The sequence below is a fragment of the Pseudopodoces humilis genome, chromosome 5 (genome assembly GCF_049639895.1).
Source record: "Pseudopodoces humilis isolate 2021_Gansu_Grassland_sample_001 chromosome 5, ASM4963989v1, whole genome shotgun sequence".
In the NCBI taxonomy this organism is placed as follows: domain Eukaryota; kingdom Metazoa; phylum Chordata; class Aves; order Passeriformes; family Paridae; genus Pseudopodoces; species Pseudopodoces humilis.
This window is the reverse complement of record NC_142204.1, coordinates 57,722,790-57,744,500: the sequence shown is the minus strand read 5'-3', so window position 1 is coordinate 57,744,500 and position 21,711 is coordinate 57,722,790. Positions and strand designations below refer to the sequence as shown.

The following is a 21,711-nucleotide window of genomic DNA, read 5'->3' as shown; positions in this document are numbered from 1 at the left end:
ACATAGAAACTTAGGTAACAAGTACTTAAAAGCAAGGTAGCAAATACTTAATATAATGAAATATTAACAATATAGTTAACCTTGTACTGACTTGATTATGTAACTCAGCAAAACCTCCACTGCTAAAATGAACCAGAAGTGCCATGTGGCTGTGACACCAAAATTAAATGGTATCACTTCAGGATTCAGGTCAACTGTCAAAAGGATGACAGGTGGCTTGGGCTATCTAGGCTGAATCTATGTTTCCCTTTGATAAATATCAACAATGAACAAATAAAAATAACTAAAACACAGTTTTAACATCTGTATTAATTCTAATGATGGAATATATGTTTTATGGATTTATCACTTTTTTGACTGTTACAAGTGAAATACCTCATTTTTGTATTCTTGTAGCAACAAGTATAATTTAAATTTATCTACCTATGACCAAGCCAAGTTCCAGTCATGACTTTGCAGGTTTCATTTCACTTTAGCTAACAGACATAGATCATATTACATTTATTTTTCTTGTGTATTCCATTGATGCTGATGATACTCAAGGTCCAGAATCTGTAAGATGAATCCTACGTAAAGGACACAAACAGAGAAGGTGATACTACAGGCATATATATCTGCAAAAGGCATTGAAATGACAGCTTTCACCTGTGGATGGTCAGGGTCGGTGAAACTTTTCATTTTTGTAGGTTCTTAGAAGGCAACTGCTAAAGTAAATCCCAAAGCAGAAAGCTTTTTTTTTTTTGTCAGTTCTTAAGAAATAATTTACACATGAAATACATACTAAAGAACAAATGTTGCACTGCTGATCAGGTGTTGTACTATATACCAGCTTTTCGGCTTAATCATGGCAGGATGTTTCTTGAACAATCGTTGACATATTAAATTGTATGCTTAATTGCATTGAGATGCAGCAAAAAATCCTGTAACTCAACACCGTTTTCTCAGGAGCCATAGTCCAAAGTATAACATAAAACATACTTATTTTCTTGGCAGAAGTGATGTATCTTTGGATCAGAATTGCTGGGAAATCTGCAGGTACAAATACAACCCCTCATGTATCTCAAAGCCATAAATGAAGTGGGAACAATGATTGGAGAACTTTCAAACAAGGGAAACTTAAAGTTCCCCCGCTCCCACCCCATCCCTACCAACTGGATAGATAATTGGCAATAATTGTAAAAATATGAAGTGGAAAAAGATGCGATGGGTTTTGTTATAAACCAATGCCCGCTTATCTCCAGTTAGTGTCTCCATCCATTTAAAAGGCGAGTTTTGCACTTCTAAGCAGTACTCCGAGGAATTGCTCTGTACGGTTCAATCAAAAAGAATTAAAGTCTGAAAACGTGACACTCGGAGAGCCGCGAAGCAATTCCTGAGTAAGAGGAACGCCGCGGACAGGGAACACTCCCGGAACCTCCCTGCCGGAGCGCGGGCCGGGCCGGGCCGGGCCCGCCGCCACAGCGCCCGCCCCCAGCAGCCCCTCGCTGCGATTGGCCCGAGCGGCCCCAGCCGGCAGCAATCTCACTTCTGGTTGGCTCAAACTTCCGGACGGCTTCGGGGGGCGAATGAGGCGCGGGGTTGTTTTCCCGTCCCAAGATGGCGGCGCTCAGTGGTGCTTCTGTGGAAGGGAATGGCGGGGAGTGAAGCCTGAGGGAGCGGGCCGGGGCCGCGAGCGCGGAGGGGGATGAGGTGACGCCGCCATGGCGAGCGACGGGGGCAGGAAGCAGTTCTGGAAGCGGAGCGGCGCGAAGGTGCCGGGCAGGTGAGAGGACCCGCGGAAGGCCGGTGTCGCGGGCCCCTGGATGATGCCGGGCCAGGGGGGGCTTCTCTGCCCGTTCGGCTTCACTGTGAATCCAACACCGCGTTCCTGCCCCTCGGCCGCCCGGCCCAACGGGACCTCGCGGGTCCTGTGAGTCTCCGCCGCAGGGACCGTGTCCGGATTGCTTTGTTAGCACAGTGCTCGGAGCCTTCCAGTGCTGGGCACCTCCGGTGGTCTGCTGGAGATTGCTGGTGGTCAGTTAGCGTTGGTTCTGACTTGTGTCAGAAAGGTCGTTAAATAATTATCTGAATGTGCCTTCCCTTCTGACATCATGGTTAAAGGAGTTAACGTGATCTTGGGAATGTATTCACCGGGGAATTTTGAGTGGGAGTTTGTAACTCTCAGCAGTGCCAAGTTCGGATGTTTTGAAACTTGATACAAGTTAAGATATTTTGGAAATACTTTACAGAACACTGCGTTTTCTAGGCATATAAATGTTTTAGTTTCTGCTACGTACTTCAAAATATTGTCAGTTTCTTAACTTTCTTCCTGAAGTGTGAACAGCAGACCAGTCGTTGTATTAATGCAAGGAGCTACAAGCACATTTTCCCAGTCAAGATTTTCCAGGGAATAGATCCCCAAAGTCACATTAACTCTTTCGACTGTTATATTAGGCTGGGAATATGTGTTCAGATGATTACTTAACAATAACAATCTCTGGTCTCATCCCTAACTTGTTCTCTCAGTACAGTTTTCTGTGTTCTTTTTGTAAGAATGATGTGTGCTTGTGGTTCTCAGAGAGCAGTCACTCTGTATTCTATATCCTTTATGGGAATCAGCAACATAGTCTTGCTCATTATTTACCTTCTTACATTTTTTGTTACCTATGATCACTAACTGGGCGTGGTTTTGTTTCTTTAGTTACAAACTGACTTTTTCAGTGCAACTGTTGTACTTCTTCTAACAGGTTTTCTTTAGGTAACTTAGCTGAATCTCTTGAGGGTGAAACACTTCTGGCCTTCCTCTCTTGCATAAGGTCTATAAATAGTTGCAGTTAATTTGCAGGCAACTGCGGGCTTATGGAAAAGCAAGGACACTGTGGAGAATGTACTCTTTGATTTTTATTTTTTTTCATGGCATCGAGAGGATGGTTGTTGCTTTCTGTTTGAGTGGATTTCCATTGCAGTTACTCACAGAGTGGTGTAAGGAAAAGGCCCATTCTGTGTGTATGGATATGGACAGTGACACCTGACCCTCACGTGAGCCCTGTAGAGCAGGAAATGTGCCTGTGGAGAGGATGGCGTGTGGTTCTGTGTAATGGCTGGTGGGGAATTTATTTCCATGGAATCACATACAAATCATTAAGAGTTTTGATAAACCACCATTTTCAGTCACCACTAGGACTAATTTCACTGGTGTTAATGCTGCACCTCTTGTGAAAGTCTAAGCCTCTCTTATAATGGTTTGACTGCAGTCTTTTTGGCTTGGTTCTATCTCAGGTTTACTAAGGTTGGACTTGCTCATTCTTATGGTCTGGAGGTTGTTTTCAGTATGTCAGCAGGGCATGTTTGTTCCATGTGATTTTTATTATAGGTTTGGCTAGGTGTTAATGTTGCATATAATTTATTTCTCTTACAATTAGTGAGTTCTGTTGTAATAGTTTCTATTTTGGAGTCACACGTAAGTCTTGATGTGTCTTCTGTGGCATTTTTTATTTACAAAATAGTTTTATATACTAGTAACTGGGAGGTAATGAACTTCTAATTTGTAGAGAGTTTTGATATTCACACTATTTTGTAATGTTAGAAGCTAGTGAATAAGTCTGGAAGCTTGTTTCTTTTAATTCTTTTAATACTCCTATGGCTTTTATTTTCTAACCTGTCACCTTCTGCATTTTTCTGCTGCTTTGTCATCCTTAGTAATAGTAATGGTTAAGAATTATCTACTTGGATTTTGGGTGACAAAGGTACATAGAAGATTAAATCTTTATAGATTTTTCTTTGAGAGTTTTTAATTTTTTACAAGAGAGGAAGAAATGATAAATCCAAGAAGAGAATTTTTGTAGATTCTTACTGCAGTATCTAACTTCTTATTTTAATTCCTGGTTAGAAAAACAAAATAGTCTAAAATAGCATTAGCTTAGGTCTCAGAGTTCTTGTTTAGCAAATCAATAATTTTTATTAAATTACTTCTTAGTATGCACATCAATTGCAGCTTCATGATTTTTAGTTTTTGAAACAGAACTGTTGGAACATCTTAATTCTGTTTATTATTGACTACTCAATAAATAGGAACTCTCCAAATATTTGTTTATTTTTTATGTGAGAACTATCTTTTTTTTCTTTTAGTATTCAACATGTATATGGAGCTCAGCATCCACCATTTGATCCATTATTGCATGGAACGTAAGTTAACCTAATATTTAAATATTCCAAGTATTTTGTATCTCCTCTTTTTTTTTTTTTTTTCTCCTGTTGGCTGTAAATTTATTGTTATCTTCCTTTTTCAATTTTTGTCATAATCTTCACTTCTTGTTCTGACTTCTCCTTTGTGACTTCCTGGTTGTTACCATATTTGCAGGAACAAATCAGCTCTTTCAGATCTTAACGTAGATTGCCAACCGTTATAATTTATTTATAGTGCCTTACACATGGGAAATCATGATGAAGTGAAAAATATAGTGTTACAGAGACAAGTATTTGCTTGGAAGGATGTCATGCTTCTATTAGATTTTTTTCAAGGGCTAGTTTCAGACTGTACAAGAAGTAAGCATTCTAGTTAATTTTCAGATGATACAGAGTTGGAGACAGTTGAAATGAGTGATCCTAAGGGTGAAATTAAAACCAATTTGATTTATTGGTTCAAAATGTGGATGTATAGAGACCCAGTAACAAAACCCAGGTTTGTTGTTTGAGGCGACAGAATAAAGACCTTGCTGTTTTAGACAGTGTTGGCAAGTCAGGTGAGTGTAAGTGTTGTATCACCTGTTAGGGAAGATATTCCCTGTAACATGTAACAGAAAAGTTGCAACTGATATAATATGAGAACTGGGGAAGAACTACTTCTGATTTGCAGTTCTGCCTGCTTTATCTTAACAGAGAAAAGTAAAACTAACCCAGGTGGAGAGGTGGGGAGGTCAGTAATTAACTCAAGAATCATTTTGATGCAATTCTGTGCAAGATGACCCTGCTTGAACAGGGTGTTTGGGCCAAATGACCATCTGTGATCCCTTCCCATCTTGCCCATTCTGTGAACGCACAATTAAATTAATGCTAGCAACTTCATTTTTTGGGAACAGACTAAGAAACCCTCCCAACTTTATACATTATTCAGCTCACTTCTGAAGGGAGACGTGATTACTCTGTATTACTTTAAGTGAGAACAAGTGCCAGGCTAGGGAGGGATACTTGTCATATCTCATACTGTGTGTTGACAGAGGGGTGAAAGGTTGGGAGCTGATCAGGGTCCACTTAGACTAGTAACTAGAAGAAATATCTTTCCTCTGAGAAGAGCAAAGTTCTGAAGGAAATCCATGCTGGCATGCCTGGATGGGGAGGAATGATAGACTTAATGAGTTTTAGGGTGAGACTTGGTTTGTTTATGACAGTGATTGTGTTGCGTGATTGCTTATGATGACTTAGGGGTAGACCATGGCTTGATTGCAGCTCCTGTGCTGTAATGCAGCAATTGCATTGAAAGGGCTGAAATCTACAGAAATGGGTGAAGCAAGAGCAGTGCAGTATGCCCTGTCTATTTTATAAGCTATTCTAGTACTAATCCTTTCATGTGACTTTGGGGTTGGTCTTTTTTTTTGTTTTTTGCTTTTTTTCTTAAGAAAAGGGAAGGAAAGATTTGTTTAGTTTCTATTCAAAGCAACAAAGTGCCAGTTTTTACATTGTTCTCAGGTTTCTTCAGTTGTGTATTACCATAGGTGGATGTAATGGCAACATGAGTGTAGAGAGATAAATATTTGCTACCTATATAGTGTCAACTATAAGCTTATGGGGTTTGGTACTACCCAGAGTGTTTTGCTTCCTTACTAGTTTTCTAAATATTACTTGTTTTTGAACAGCTTGATAAAACCAGGCTCAAAGCCACCTACAACTCCAGTGAAACTGAAGAAAGTCAGCACCTTCCAAGAATTTGAAAGTAACACAAGTGATGCTTGGGATCTTGGAGATGATGATGATGAACTCCTAGCAATAGCTGCTGAAAACTTAAATACAGAAGTGGTCATGGAAACAGCTCACAAAGTAATTCAGAATCACAGCAAGCTACAAGAACAGCATAAATTTCAGGAAGAACATCTACAGGAAGAAAAACAAGAGGAATTTGCACAGCTGACTTCAGCTGCATGTGGTGATAATAGGCTTGTTAAATCAGTCAGTGAAGGTCATACTTCGAGTTCATTAGGTATGTTGAAAAGTGAAAAAGATGTTGGAATTTAAAGGATGAGAGCTACCATATTTGCCCCAGTAAGACAGTAAACCCTTCCCAACCCTTTATTAATATCACAGAAAAATACTGTTTGTCACTAGTGATTTATTTGAGAGGAAGATTGCATGCCTTACTAAATTGTAATGCATGTGTGTGAGGGAAGAATAATTAAACTTTTTTGTTTTCAGCCTTAAAAAATCTCCAATTTTGGAAGGAAGTTCCACTATTGAATGTAATTTATTGGTTAAATGCACTAAGTTTTATTCAATTAATAGTTATGCTACTATTGTGAAAAAATATAAATAAATCATAATTGAAATATATTGAAAAGCTGGAGAAAATAATGCAGGTGGACTGGGAGATTCATCCTCATGTGATGTGTTCCATGGTTTTGTAAAAAGCTTTAAATTGCAATAATTTCAAGATTTCTCAGTGATTGTTTTTTTTTTTTTAAAGAATGTTAGGAAGAATGAAAATGGCTTTTAATAATATAGAGATTTTAGAAATCCACGAGCCTTGCTATTATTATGATCTCTAATTGATGTATTTTAGTTGTGGAATACTGCTTCAAAGCAAAAAGCTCCTTTTGCTAAATCCAAGTAATTTGAAGTCCACTTCTGCTGTATTTGAGTTTGCATTTTTCAAAAACAGAATTCTATTTTAAATTTTCAAATTAAATTCAACTGATTACTAGCCTTCTCACTACTAACTGCTGTACTTCTTTTTCCCTTCAGATAATGCTAGTGAAAATTCTTCCATGCAGAGATCACAGTCACTTCCACAAACTTCCATACCTCCCTTGACAAGTGGAATGGCAGACTACAGCACCTCAGTTACTCCTGCATTAACTGAGAGAGAAGCGTCTCGATTAGACAAATTTAGGCAGCTACTTGCTGGCCCAAATACAGATCTTGGTGAGTGTTTCTCCATAGGACCTATGAATTATATCTAAATTATTCTTAAACTATAGGATTTTTCTGTTTGATGTACTGTCCTGCCATATGGTTTGGTTAGAATCTAATCCTTTCAACACTAAAAATTGATCTTACAAAAGAAAGAATAAAATTGAGAGTTCGTAGTACTCCTTTTAATCAATGATTTGCATATGTCCTATGCATATGCTAATATGTGGGGCGTTCAGTGGTTTCTTGTTCTTTCTCACATTATTTCTTCCTGCTACACTAATCTCTGTAGAAAACACCCCAAAGTATAATTAGCTGTGTTTATTGTTAATGCCTGATAATGGAACAGCTTGGTGTATAAGTGTGATTTTCATGCTTGGAAATAAATAGGAGTGAAAAATGATGAGCCCTGTAAGTATTACTGCTTGTCTACTCAGTGAGCCTTCTTCATGTTCACAGGCTGATACAGTAGTTCTGTGTCTCATCTGTGAATGCTGACAACAAGTCAATGGGAAAACAAATGTATTGTCAGATAACTTGAATGTTCCCTTTGTATACTGGATTTTAGCTGCTGAATAGTCAATACAAGTGCTGAGAGGGTATCACAGAATCAAATGGCTTTGTATCCCAAGTGAAAATCTGAAGCAGAATTAGTACACTGAATTTGGAGAACTTGGTGATTGGGAGTTGAGGGCAAAGTCATGAAAAAAGAAAATGTCTTTGAGGTTGACCATTCTGGAAGTATCTCCAGGAAACTTAGAGAAAGAAGTATAAATTGCATGCTTGCAGTTCTTGAATTGATGCTCTCCTTCCTGGTCATTGTCATGAGGCTTCTTCAATATAATACAGTCCAAGTTGTGACTTTAATTTTTTTTCCTCTATGCTGTGTCTTATTGTCAGATTGCTGCTGGGCAAGTACAATTATGGTAACTATAATAACTGCAGGAGATTGAGCATTTCAGTGAGTTATAGGACATTCTTATGAAATGCAGCTAGGAATAAAGGGAGGTATTAAAACGTATTTTATGTAAACTTGAAAATGGTAATCAAATCTTGCTTTTTAGCCCTTTGATCTAGCAGATGTTATGACCTTTGTGATTGTGACTAACATGAAAACTCATAGCTTAAGAATGTTGTGGTGGTAGAAATCTTTGTTACACAAGGTTGCAAAATCAGAGGAAAGAGAGTTCAGTTTAAACCTATCCATTTTACTTGTGCTGCCTAATTTGTTGGGAGTACTTTACCAGTAAATCTGACCTATGGATTAAGGTGAAATAATTCTGGAAGAAAATTTCCAGTCTTATTAGGACTGCAGTCACCCTGCCTGTGGTGAACTTAGTCAATGCTATTTAAACAAACTAGTGTTTTTTTGGGTTTTTTTTTGCTATTGAACTTTATGAATCTCACACTGAAATATATGTAGGAAAGTAAAATTTGAATATGCTTCCATGATATTCAAGTGTGAAAAATATCTAGTAAGCTTGCAATATTATTTCTTGTACAAACAACTAAATAATGCCTTTTCTACATCTGTTTATTGGAAGCTTGTACAATCTCTTGCTGTACAAACTGATTAGTACAGTTTGAAGTTGTGTGAATAGAATTTTACACCCAGTTTTGATTTTTTGATGTAAATATTTTGCCTTTTGTATCTAGAATATGTCCGATAGCACATATATCTATAGTTATCTGTCTATGGGTAATACATGATTTTTTTTTTAGTGGAGGAAATAAACTTGTTATTGATGATGTGCAAGCTCTTGATGATCATGAAGCTCTTAGTACATCATATATAATAGTAGTAGCATTGTTGGTATATGGTAGGGAAAGTGTATGTGTGTATATATATATATACTTATGCAAACGTATATGCTTATTGCCATATACACAATTCATCAGAATCTGTGTGTGCATGTCTATATGCATTTTTAATGTATGCATTTTTGGAGGATGTTTGGTTCAGCTCTGTGCTACGGTGAAGATTGTTTAAAAAGTATTCTTGATTTATAATGACAGCAGTGGACTTGGAAAGCACTGCAGATTGTGTGTGGTGGGTTTTTAAATTTGTTGTTAGGGTGTTTTTTGTAGTTTTGTTTTGGGTTTTTTTTCTTCCCCATGCTTTTCTTCAGAACAATACTGGAAGGTAGAAACTAGGCAGTAGGCTCCAAGCTAAAATTTGTGGTGAGTAATACAGGGATAGGTGGCTATTCTCTTGCAGATGGCTTATTCTGTCTGTGCATATGTGTGATGATGTGGTATGTGTGGGTCTGTTTTGTTTTACAGCCACAAATAGTTGGGTTTTGTTTGTAACAATGAATGAAATTAGTAAGACATGGAGATATTTTTATAAATATTTCTCTTCATTTCTGCAAGTATTAGGCTTGATTTTTTTTTGGAAGTAGAAGTAACAGAAGTAAACTATTTCTATTGTGTTTGTTTCCTTGATCTAGTTTTGCATATTGTTGAAACAGATTATGTAACGAGTCTTTTCAAAGCAAAATAAAAGTAAGTTAATCTGTGGAACTGTAGCCATTTCATGCACATATCCTCTTATCATAATGGGAGAAATCAGCATTGACTATGAATACAGAGTAATACAAATGACCTTGAAATCCTTTCAGTCACAGTTGAATAGTCATTATCCTATAAAGATAGTGTAAAATGCAAGTTTAGTCTTGTATGCCAACTAGAGGTGTGAAAGGGTGTGTTCTTTCACAAGAAAACTCTCAAAAAGGCGGATTATGTATATAAATTTGGAAGTGAAGATTATTTTAGTCATTGGAAACCACTAAGAGATTTTGGAGTTGGGTTTGGTCCACAAGCTAGATACTTTGAACTTGTGGAAATAGTAGTTACTGCAAGAAATGTGGGCTAATAGAAGGAGCCTATTGTGAGGTGCACGGGGGCAGATTCAGGAGGCAGAGTGGGACTCTAGGATAGCTGAGTTTGGGAGACAGCTGCAGAGTAGACTGTAAGGGTCTATTTGACTGAATAGTTTCCCACTCCCAGTACTGCATGCCAGGTTATTCAGCAGGAATCATTCACAGTAGTTTTTGTGCAATCAACCTGTGTTCGTGCTTGACTTGCAGTCAGTTTGCTGTAGACTTACTTCATTTCAGGTCTTGTCTTTCCTTGTAATGGACCTTGCATTACTGAGCGAAGATGGGCTTGTAGAATCTTTTGCAAACAGTTGCTTGCTTTAAGAGGGAACAGAACTTTAACAAAACAGTATGGGGGGAGTATTTCTGAGAAGAAATTATTCTTTTCTTCACAGACCACTTTGTACTTATTAGAGGAACAGTACTGCTGTGTCTATCAGGTTTCCAATTAAAGTTTAATTATTTTTATTAAATTTGTGTTTTTCAATAATCTTGTAAAATGTTTGTGAAAAAAAACCAGGGAGCTGTTTACTGTTCAAATGCAATGTAAGCAATGTTGATAAAATCTGACAAAACAAGTTATTGCATACTTGAAAGCTTCAGCATAGCAGATTTATGATGGGTTTTTAATACCAGTTTAAAAATTAGCTGATTAAAGCACTTCCTTAACTCCTTCTTTATCTTCAAATCAACAATTTTTCTGCTTTTTTACACATATATGGCTAATGAGTATTTAACTGGATGTGAGAAGTGTTCAAGTAAAACAACAACCAATAGTAAGCTGGGTGTACCATGTTCTCTTGGTTTAATAAAACTTCATAACATTGTAATGCTACTGTTATGCAATATAACGTGTTATTTCAGAGTCAAACCAACTAATTTCTTAAGTTGTAAAATTGTTTTGCATGCTAGGGTCACTTTTTTTCCTACTTAGACATGACAAATCCCAAGCTGAATAAAATAATATGTTGACATTTTAGCATACTACCTTGACAAAAATAAGAGAGAGCCCTGTAAAAGCACCCATGAAAATTGTAAAGTATTCCAATCTTAAATTTATTCCAGCTGCTGTACAGATTCGAGAGCACTTTTCATTGTACTTTTTTAAACACTCATCTATTTCTCTTCTTCCTTCTGACCAAATCTCAGAAAAGAAGACCTTTTCAGAGGGTACTACAAGCTCCTGAGTTGGGTGCTGTCTGTTAGGTAGTCCTTTGCTATGGAAGTAGTGGATAATGTTGTGAAGTCGGTCAGAACATTTAAAAAATAGCTGAACTTTTGATTAGTATGATTGTGACAAAAAATACTTGCGTAGTTATACAGGAGTTAAAAATGCTGTAATCTCAGATTATCTCATAACAGTAGTTGGTTGTCTGTGTTGTCTGTGAATTCAAGAGTGGGTTTCTGGAAATTAAATTCAGAAAGAAAGCATGTTAGATTTCTCTTTTTCCCATCAGAGTGGTCTTCTGTATTTTTGCTGCAGCTTGAAAAGTAGGATTTTCCTATTCATGGTCACATCCATTCTAGATTTATATTAAACCTGATCTAACGTACTAATTACCTTTTCTTTCACTTATGGCTCATAAATCTAGTATTCTGTAACAGCAGTCTGTTATGTTCTGTTAAATTGCTTGCCAAACTGGTACTACTGAAAAGTTTCAATAACTTTACAAAATACATTAATTGAAACGAACTTGATTAATGTTGTTCCCAGCTTCATCAATTTATCTGTTCTAAGCTACACTGTGATTTATCTCTGTGCTCCTAGTACATCCATGTAATTTTGAATTTTAATGCCCCCTGCAGCTGTGAATTACTTGTAGTTGGTCATGTGAGTGCTTATTCTTCTTTCAGTTAGTTGATATATAGTATGAAGTTAACATGTGTCCTACTGCTGCTTTGTGTGACATGCCATCAGTCATATCTGTCTTTTCAAATTATCACCAAAAGGTGTCCTCTCTGATTCTTGTTCTGTTCTAGTTAGCTTTTTAGCGACAAAATGTGCTTTCCTATTTAGCTAATAAAAAAATTTAATAAAAAAGGGCAGTATTCTACCAATAGACTTTGTAACATCTTTTTTTATTGATTCAGAGTCTTCTGGAAGAAATGAATGCTCAATATTCATTATTGATTACTTTTTTAGTTACTTTTTGCAGGATTAGTATTTTGTCTTCCCGTTTTCTGTGGGTTGGTCTCATAATTATTTATTTTTATTTACTAGTAAGCATTTATTCTGATTACTGCTCTAGGGAAATATTTCAATGTAAAGGTATTAATTTATGATTTTTTGTTGTAACTAGATGATAATAGATTCCTGAAACAATTTTGAGAAGATGTTGCATAGTTTGTTTCTTGAGGATGTATTTTTCTCTTTTGTTAAGATCCTAGACTGACATAGTAGTTCCAGACCTGTGATGATTCTAGTGGTTTCTCCAGTCTAGGTGCAGGATCTTGCACTTCCCCTTGTTGAACTTCATGGGGTTTGCCTGGGCCCACCTCTTAAACCTGTCCAAGTCTCCCTGGATGGGATGTGCTCCTTCCAGCAAATCCACTGCGTCACAGCTTGGTGTCATCTGCCAGCTTACTGACTGTGCACTCCATCCCTCTGTCAGTGTCATTGAGGAAGATGCTAAATGGTATTGGCTCCAGTGTGGACCTTTGTGGGACACCACTCGTTACTGGTTTTCACCTGGAATTGAGCTATTGACTGTAACTCTTTGGATATGAACTGACTGAATGTCTTATCTAACAGCCCATCCATCAAACAAATCTCTCCAGTTTCAGTGGCAAGGATGTTGTGGGGGTCTGTATCAAAGGACTTACAGAAGAGCTCTAGTTTAATTAAAAGATTAATATTGTTATCTTTTAACAAGGATTTGTTAATTTTGACTTGAGTGAAGACTCCTTACTGTTATGTGTTCCAAACACCACTTTTCATTGAATAAAGTTTTTATTAAGGAAAAAAAAAGAGTAAGGCTGAACAGCTGGAGCTCCTATTAACAAATAACATAATCTTTCCCTTTTCTCAGTTCTGAAAAAGAATCCTGTAACCTAAAGGTTTCCCTTATTTTTTGGTCAAGAGTTTCAGTCTTCAAGTATTACTCAAATTAATAAATGGGTAAGAGGCATTGTGAGCTACACAGATGAGGCTTAAACCATTGTTCTGCTCAAAAAGAAGTGTGCTCTTGGCCCAGTCCTTAAAACCCCGATATTATACTCATGGCTCCATTAACGAAGGGTGGAGTTCTGTACTATGTCTTTTTCCAAGTGAATTTGGATGTAGAACATTACAGTGGCCCCCATAAGTTCAGCTGATGTGAAGGAGTTACTGTTAAAAAAAACCAAAAACAACACTAAATTATCACTTAAATTCCTGTGTGCACACAAAATTGCCTTGGTAGTTAAGAAATATTGCCTTGGTGGTTAAAAAAAAAAAGAAAATAATTAGATAGCATTCTACTTTAAATTGCAAGATTAGTTAAAAGGGGTTTTTGTGTCTAGTAAAGTTTTAGCAGAATTTTCAACATTGCACTGACTTGTGAACAGGTGTTCAAAAACAGTGTGTGAGTCTTAGCCATGTGGTGAACAATACAGCGAGAGGGATATTTTAGTCTGGATGAACTAGGATAAAGAGAGGTACTATATGATGAAGTGTTCTTGCAGTTTTTGTGTTTGTATGGCTGTTTGTTTTTGGTGTGCTGTCTCCCTTCCGTACCTGATAGCATCATGAAAACTGAACTTACACTTTGTGAAAGCTGTAGTATCCATTAAAATAGATGGGTGAGAGGCTCAGTGTTCTCTCTTGAAGTCATAGACTGAGGGAGCAGCTTTGCCTCTTCTCATGACTTCTTGCAGACCTTGTGGTAGGGGAGGGACTTACCAAGAATGTCACGAACAAGACTGCTGAGAACTTTGAACATGCTCTGTGTCCTGAAGCTTTTGAACATCAAGATTAGCAATGTACATGTTGTAGTGAGTGGCACACACAGCTTGTAAGTCAGTTTACGAAGGCTCAAGCAAGTATAATTAATCGTTCAGGTTTTTAGTATCTCTTTCACTATTAGTAAAGTAGGAACATAAGTCATTGTTATTTCATTAGCAGCATGCCCAGAACTGGAAGATGTACATAAAACTTGTATGGGAAGGTAAACACAGTGGAGCTAGTTTCACTGTGTATGTCTGTACTATGCTGTCTCCCTGATGCAGATTATTGGTATGCTCTAACATGTGTTTTAGCCACAATGGACAACTACTCTGGACGTAATGTATGTTTGCAGTTAACTGAGGAGAAGTTATGTGGATTAGAGGTTAAGGGCTATCCTGTCATGGTTTTAAAGCAGTAACTAAAAAAATTACTAGAAAACTTACTTATTTCTTGCTGTGAGATATGGATTAGAACAAGAGCAAAACAGGCTTAAAACTTAAAAGGAATAAAGAAAGTTTATTAACAGAACTACAAGAATAAGAACACTAGAATAAACCTCCAGAAAACCCCTTTATCCCCCACTACCCAACCATTCCTTGTTCACATGACAACATAGAGACAAAAAACTTTGGAACTTTGGTGTTTAAAACAGTCCCAATTCTTGCTAGAGTCTTTTCATCAGCCTTTATAGAGAAACAGAAGTCTTCTTCTGCTAATCTATGGAGCTTCTCACAAGAAAACTATTTCTGTTATAGCTTTCTATTTCTCTGATGCCAGCTGCCCGGAAATCCTATCATCAGTTCTCTCCTCCCATTTCACATCACTCTGAGGTGTGTATGGGTCAATGAGTCTAGGGATGTCATTTTTAAGGATGAGTTATTCAAAGGCAAAAGTTTTCTTCATCTGTCTCTGTGAGCTTCTCTGGAAACAGAAGTTTTCTCTTTGCCTCTACAACGGCCCCAAATCTTCAACTATTACTTCTCCCCGCTCTGTTCTAGCACTTCACTGTATCACAATTACTCCACCTTTTGCTCAAAATCCACACTTTAAACACTCCATTCCAAAATTCCAAAGCTTTAACAGAAAAATATTTCAGCTTATAAAGCATCTCCTTATTCTCTCTTCCCCATCTAAAACTTAACTCTCTTCTTCATGGTCTTTGACGGTTTTATGATGTCTTTTTTCATGTTGATTCTCCCCCTCTCCCCCCTCTCCCGCTCGGAAAAAGGAGTAATCTGTATGTCTCATCCAGGTAGTAAAAGAGTTAAAGTCTTGGAAAAGCTACAGATGTTCATGGTGTCAGGTTTCAGTCCAGCAGCAGAAACTACAAACCAAGTCAGGCTGTCCAGCTCCATTTCTCTCCCCCCCTGCCCTCTGTGGCCTTGTCCGGCCTGGAGGGGGTGAGAGGAGGCCGAGACAGAGCCTATTACCTCTTCAGAAGCCGGAAACCAAAAACATCAAGAGAGCTCTGGCTTTACATCTTAAGGTGGTGTTCACAAGTTGATCTCACTTCTGAATGGTTAAAACCACCGCCAATTCTCAGAAATGACCGATAATTGGTCAGGAGAAAATACTCCCATCAGCCACCAGCAGCTTCAACTTCCTTAGCTGTCTTAAAGGTAAAGTCACTCTATGACATAGCCTTATCAGAAATTTGATATAATAGAACCTAATGTAAAGCCAAACTAAAATCATACTTCCAGTGCAACAACTGGAGGAAAGACTCATAATTAAATCAGTAAGAGTTGCTCTTTGTTTTTTTGAACATTCAGAATAGGGTTTAAAAGCTTTTTCTTAGTTGTATGTGAAAAGTTAGAAACTGTTTCAATGACATTTATGTAAAAATAAAAACAGTTGACGATGCACAGAAATTGAATGTTTTGGGGGAGCAGTGTAAAGCAGCATCATCTGCTGCCACGGTTGTTCTTCATTACTTATCATTTCCATCACTGGCTTTACGTGTTGCAGGTCTTAGCAGTTTCAATAATCTTTTTGTTTTAGTTTTTCTAATTACTTGTTTTTTTTTTGTACCTTGTAACACCAACCTCATCTGCTTCTGACTTCTTATGTGAAGTAGCAGGCAAGATGTACTTTCCTACTCTTTTCTAGCAAAGGCTCTGAAAAGCATCTTACCCTGTATTTGCAAAGGTGGATTGGACTTTATTTCCTGTTTCTGCAGCATTCAGAGTAGCTCTTTGTTCCACTGAGAAGATTAAGGGCAGTGTTTGATTAAAAAAAAAAATAAATTAATGAAGTGCCTAACAGAGCTATTATTCATTTTGAAAACCAGTTGCTGTGGTTGCCATAGTAATAACAAGCCCTCTATTAAAGCTATTTTCTATATATACTGCCTGTATTATAACATACTGTTGGGGGAGCTGCAGTTCTGTGCATCTATGCTTTTGAAAGAATTTTCCAGCTTTGTATAGTTAAAATATCCAAGGAATTTATGTTATAGGAGCATAAAACATGTAAATCTAGTTTATCATATCTATCATGGAGTTGCTCATGCAGGCCATCACTTTATGTAGCCATTTATAGTAAGCTCAATGAAATAACAGCTGTATGAAAAATGAATAATACATACAAAGAAATTTTGAACTCCTTTAATATTTCTTATTTTTTATATGTTTGTAACAGACAGAATGATTAGCTTGTAGTTCCAAGAAAAATACTTGTACACTTGGTTGTTTGCCCTCATGTGTTTTGAGTGTAGTGGGTATTAACTCCAGTAATTGCTTGTACAGTTGAAGGCTGGTAAACTAATGGCATGTTTTCTTTGTAAAATTCCCCATGAAATATTTATGGAATATGAGAAGTCTTTAAATCTAAATACAGTAAAAAGGATACTTCTAAGGATTCTGTTAGAGCAATTGCTTTAAACTTTTTCTTCTTCAGAGAAAGGAAACGTATCTGTAAATGTACTGTAGTAAACCAGATAAAACAATTTTTTTCCAAAATTAAGTTAATCATATTAATTTGAAGAATTTTCATTCCACATTATACCCTCATAATAAGATATCCTAAAGCAATAATGTTTCTGTGGAAAGTAACTGCCGTCTCCTAAGCAGAAATGATAGTTGGCTAGTGGGAGCAAATTGAGATACTTTTTGTCTAAAATTTATGGGATTTATAAATTCTTTAATATGCCTTCTTCACAGAATTATGTCAAATAATGAAGCAGCTGAAAAAGAGTAACAGCTGAGGTTTCAACTGTTTCTTCAGAAAGTGTCCTTTCAGTGTGGGACCGAGTTCATAGACATGGTTTTACAGATACTGTTTTTGGATCTGCCTAATGTCAGCTGGTTCTTTGCTCACACTTTTAACAAGTGATCATGCCTGTAATTAGAATGTTTACAAATACTCATTTTCAAAATAATTGTTCTGGAAGTTTAGGAAAATAATTAATTATATTGAAGCAAGAATATTTTTTCAGTATTATCTTGATTGAAAATGTGTGTCTGATTTGTAGGTGCAATTAAAACTCTTTCATAGAAAATCTGTGCTTTGGGACATACTCAGCAACTTAAAACTATGATGTCTAATTACTTGGGAAATCTGCAGTTGGAAGGAGTTCGCTAATGACAATTCATTGGCATTGTTCTTTGTCTAGGGAGAATGTAACATTTCAGCCAATGACAAATAGTTTAATAATTAATTAAAATATTTAAAATATATTAATTTTAATGATTAATTAAAATACTCAGATCATAGAATAGTTTAAGTTGGAAGGGACCGTTAAGCCGTCTAGTTCAACTCTCCTACAATTCAACTAGATCACATTGGTTCGAGACCCTCACCCAGAATGCTTCCAGAGATGGGACATTCACAGCTTTTCTTAGCAATTCATTCCAGTGTTTCACCATCTTCACAACTAAAAAATTTCTTCCTTATATCTAGTCTGAAGCTACTCTCTTTCAGATTAAAACCATTACCCATTGTCATATCAAAATAGACTGACAAAAAATCTGTCCCCATCTTTCTTATAAGCTCCCTTTAAGTATTGAAAGGCCACAACAATGTCTGCCCAGAGCCTTTTCTTTTTCAGGCCGAACAACCCCAACTCTCAGCCTCTGTTCATAGGAGAGATGGTCCAGCCGATGCCAGAAGCCAAACAATATTAAGATGATAAAAAGTGGTTTCCTTTAATGAGGGTCCTTCATGGTGCAAATATGGCAAAATGCACACACAGTTCAGGATCCTGACAATTTTATTAGTTTAACAAATTAGCATAATTAACAGAAATCATCCAATTAGAAGAACAATTAATTAAGTGATTCCCCCCTTTTGGTTCTGCCCCCCAGTGAAGCTGCCCTTAGCTTCTAACCCCACAATTATTTTGTCTACAATATATATAGAAAATAAGGATGTCCTTGGTTCACACTGTAGAGGCAAGACTAAATAAGATTCCAGGAAAGTTAGCTTGTTGTTCTAAAATTTAAGTAATGGGGTAGGCAAAGTACTATAGTTAGTTAAGGAGCTATATAACTATATAATAGTAGTCTACAGAGCTGTGAATATATGGAAAATGTATAAAACTTAAAAATCTGTTTGGCATTATAGCCCCCTGATCATCTTGATGGCCCTCTGGACTCACTCCAAAAGGTCTATGTCTTTCTTTTACTGAGGACTCTAGAGCTGCATGCAGTACTCTTTGCCCACCTGGAGGTCTCACCAAAATGCAGTAGAGGGAGAGAATTACCTCCTTTGAGCTGCTGGCCATGCTGCTTCTGATGCAACCCAGGACACGTTTGGCTTTTTCACCTGTCTAGCGTCTCATCCACCAGTGCCCATCAGTCCTTCTCCCGTATTTATTGCCTTAATTCCTCCATCTCCTGGCCTTGTTGATACTGGTGGGTGGTTGCCCCAACCCAGGTGCAGGACTTTTCACTTGTTCTTGTTAAACCTGATGAGATTCCCATGATCCCACTTCTCCAACTTGTCCAAGTCCCTCTGGATGGCATCCCAGCTCTTGGGTGTGTCAACCACACCACTCAGTTCAGTGTCATCTTTAAGTTTGCTGAGGGTACACTTGATCCTGGAGTATATGTCACCAACATGGAATAACACTGGGCTCAGTATGAGCTCCTGAGGGACACTGCTCATCACTGATCTCCATCTTGATATTGAGCCACTGACCATTACTCCCTGGATGTGACCATTCAACCAATTCTTCATTCACCAAAGAGTCCACTCGTCAAATCCATTTCTTTCTCCAATATAGAGAAGGATTTTGTGGGGAACTATCAATTGCGTGTTGTTATTTGATTTTTAGGAATTCACCTGTTGAGTCATTTGTAAGAATAAAGTCCATCTTAAAGACTGTAATAGAGACACTTGCTGTAAAATTTAGTTATGTATGTCTAATAAAATGCACATATAGTTAATGCATTTTAACAGCAGTATTAGAATTTAGTTTTACTGACAGTCTTTTATGTATGTCTAAAATGGTACTTTTGTGTATATGCTTCAATTTTTTTTTCTTGTCACCAGAAGCATTTTTATTTTATGTTATAGTAGTGTTAGACTAAGTCTTCCAGGAGCAACTTTTGTCCTGCTGTTGTGACTGTTGGAAAGGACAGGGTCTTTTGTTTTCTTTCCTCATGTTTTGGTGATGAACCATCAGAGGAAAGCATAATGTGAATTGATGTTTTAGCAATAGTGCCATGCTAGGGTCAGACTGTGTGCTTTTGGGGTTTGCTACTGGTGAGAATTCTTGCATAGCCCCTTTGAGTTCTAATGTGTGCTCTTTGTCACTGGGAAAATAGTAGTTGAGTTAGCTCACTGTACAGAAAAGTTAGGGCCAGAATTTTATTTCTTTTTTTGCATTAGTCTGAGATCCTGGAATTTTGGAAGACTGTGATACAGAACAGCAGTCAGTGTGAAGAAATAGACAGGGGTAATGGTTTGTGATGGAATTGTGTTAACTCTCTGTTGTGCAATTATCTGTCTAACAGTTCTCTGTCCTGAAAGCAATTACTGTACCACTTACAAAAGCAAAACCAAAGCAAAAGCCTTGAGAAAGTTCAGAAGAATGGCATGACAACAGAGTAGAGGAGGTTATTAAATACAATCCAAAAGGTAAAGTTCTGCGTCAAATAAGGAGAGCAGAGCAGAATATGAATCTATCAGGCCAATGAATGGAAGCATTTCTAAAAGAGAGTTTGAGAAACTTAAAACCACAAAAATTAGCTTTAAATGTTTTTTCTCAGATATACTGGGAGAAGAAACATTGCCAAAGACTTTGTAGGCCCAGCAGACAATCTAGGCATAAAAAGAGCTTCCAGAGAGGATAAGGCAGTGGCAAAGCAACATAAATAATTGTGTTCAGCATGGAATAATGCAGGGACATATTCACTCCCAAATCCTACATGATGGATAAATAGAGAATCTGTTTCAAATAAGTGTTATATTGTAAAAAAAAGATAATATGCCCTTGGCTTTTACTTCCATGTCTCCAGTGCTGAGATTTCCTTCCAGAAAGAGCAGTCCTTTTGAACCTACTCCCATAGTGTGTGTTATTGTTTGGAATTACGTGGTAGTCCAAGCTATCCCTAATTAAATTAAATGTATGTTCATTGCAGAATAACATCAGGAGGGGAGGGAGTCAAAATAAGCTCTATTCCAATTTGCTTGTGAATTTCCTATCTTTGACCTTAAATGAGTGACTTAAAAGAAAGTGGAATTTTTGTACTGGGTGATTTGGGATGATCTGTCACTCATTTAATCAAGTGCTTCACATTTCCGATTGTGACAGTAGATCTGCATATTTTCCTTTTTTATACTTTTCATTTCTTTACATGAGTTGTTGTTAGAGGTTGGTACCCATGTTTGGACATGTATTGTTATAGAGTTGAGTTAAAGGTGGAGGTGAAAGAGTGGGTTTGGTAGGCATAGAGTTGAGAATGGACAATTGTGTTGCTAGAAAATAATAAAAGTAGTTGCTAAGTTACAATTTATTTTCTGTTTTCCTCATATACTAATTATATGGCTTGTAAATGGTACAGTTGTATGTAAAGGTAGCCAAAACTTGAAACTTGAGCAAAATGATTGTGTAAGGAAGTAATAAACTAATGCATAAGATTGGTTCCCATTCAGCCTGGACACAAATAGATCAGACCCAGTAAAACATATATGTTCATAAATACTGCACAAAGAGGAGTAGAGCAGGAAGATTTACAGTTGGAAATTTTGCTTTTGAAGACCTGGGACTTTCATTGATATTAAAACAACTGGAGCTAACTGTCTTTGCTTTGGGGTGGAAGGGAAATACATATGTAATTTGTAGATTGTTTAGCTAAGGCAGATATTATCTCTTTTTTAAGATTATTTTTGTTCATAAACTATATAAAATACTGTTTTTCTACTCTTGTTCATATTATATGTTTACTTTGCCTTTACATCATCTTCTGACCAGTTCCTGCCTTTCTGGATTTTAGAGGAATAAAACCAGTGATACTGTTACTTATGCTGTAGTGCTTGGTATAGTGGGGATTTACTTGGCATCAAATTGTGGATGGAATTGAAGCTTGGTGCAGAAGTGGTAGGGGCTGCAAGCCAATGCTGAAGCTGCTTGGAGGCTGAGCAAACTTCCTGGGGTGTGGAGAACTACTGTAGGCAATGTGAGAAATTACTGTCTGTAACAAACCACAGTGTGAGAAGCTAACACAAGTTGTAGATAGACCCCTATGGTATGCCTGGATTTCACAAGCAGTGAAGGGGGAATTGTGTGAGAGGTGCCCAAAGAGTGTCATTGCATGGAAAGAAGCACTGGGATCATTTAGGGAAGTGCAGTGTTACAAGACCAGT

At 37.2% G+C, this 21,711-nt stretch overlaps 1 protein-coding gene across 1 annotated transcript in view; it reads left to right on the top strand.

Annotated features, from left to right (window-relative positions):
- Positions 1-1,605: 1,605 nt before the first annotated feature.
- The window catches only part of TBC1D22A (TBC1 domain family member 22A), a 145,761-nt gene continuing 125,655 nt past the window's right edge, over positions 1,606-21,711 (top strand). The window contains exons 1-4 of the mRNA XM_005519202.3: positions 1,606-1,762; positions 4,108-4,164; positions 5,832-6,172; positions 6,931-7,110. Coding sequence (XP_005519259.2) covers positions 1,701-1,762; positions 4,108-4,164; positions 5,832-6,172; positions 6,931-7,110 — 640 coding nt within the window. The 5' untranslated portion in view covers positions 1,606-1,700. The remainder of the gene's footprint in view (positions 1,763-4,107; positions 4,165-5,831; positions 6,173-6,930; positions 7,111-21,711) is intronic.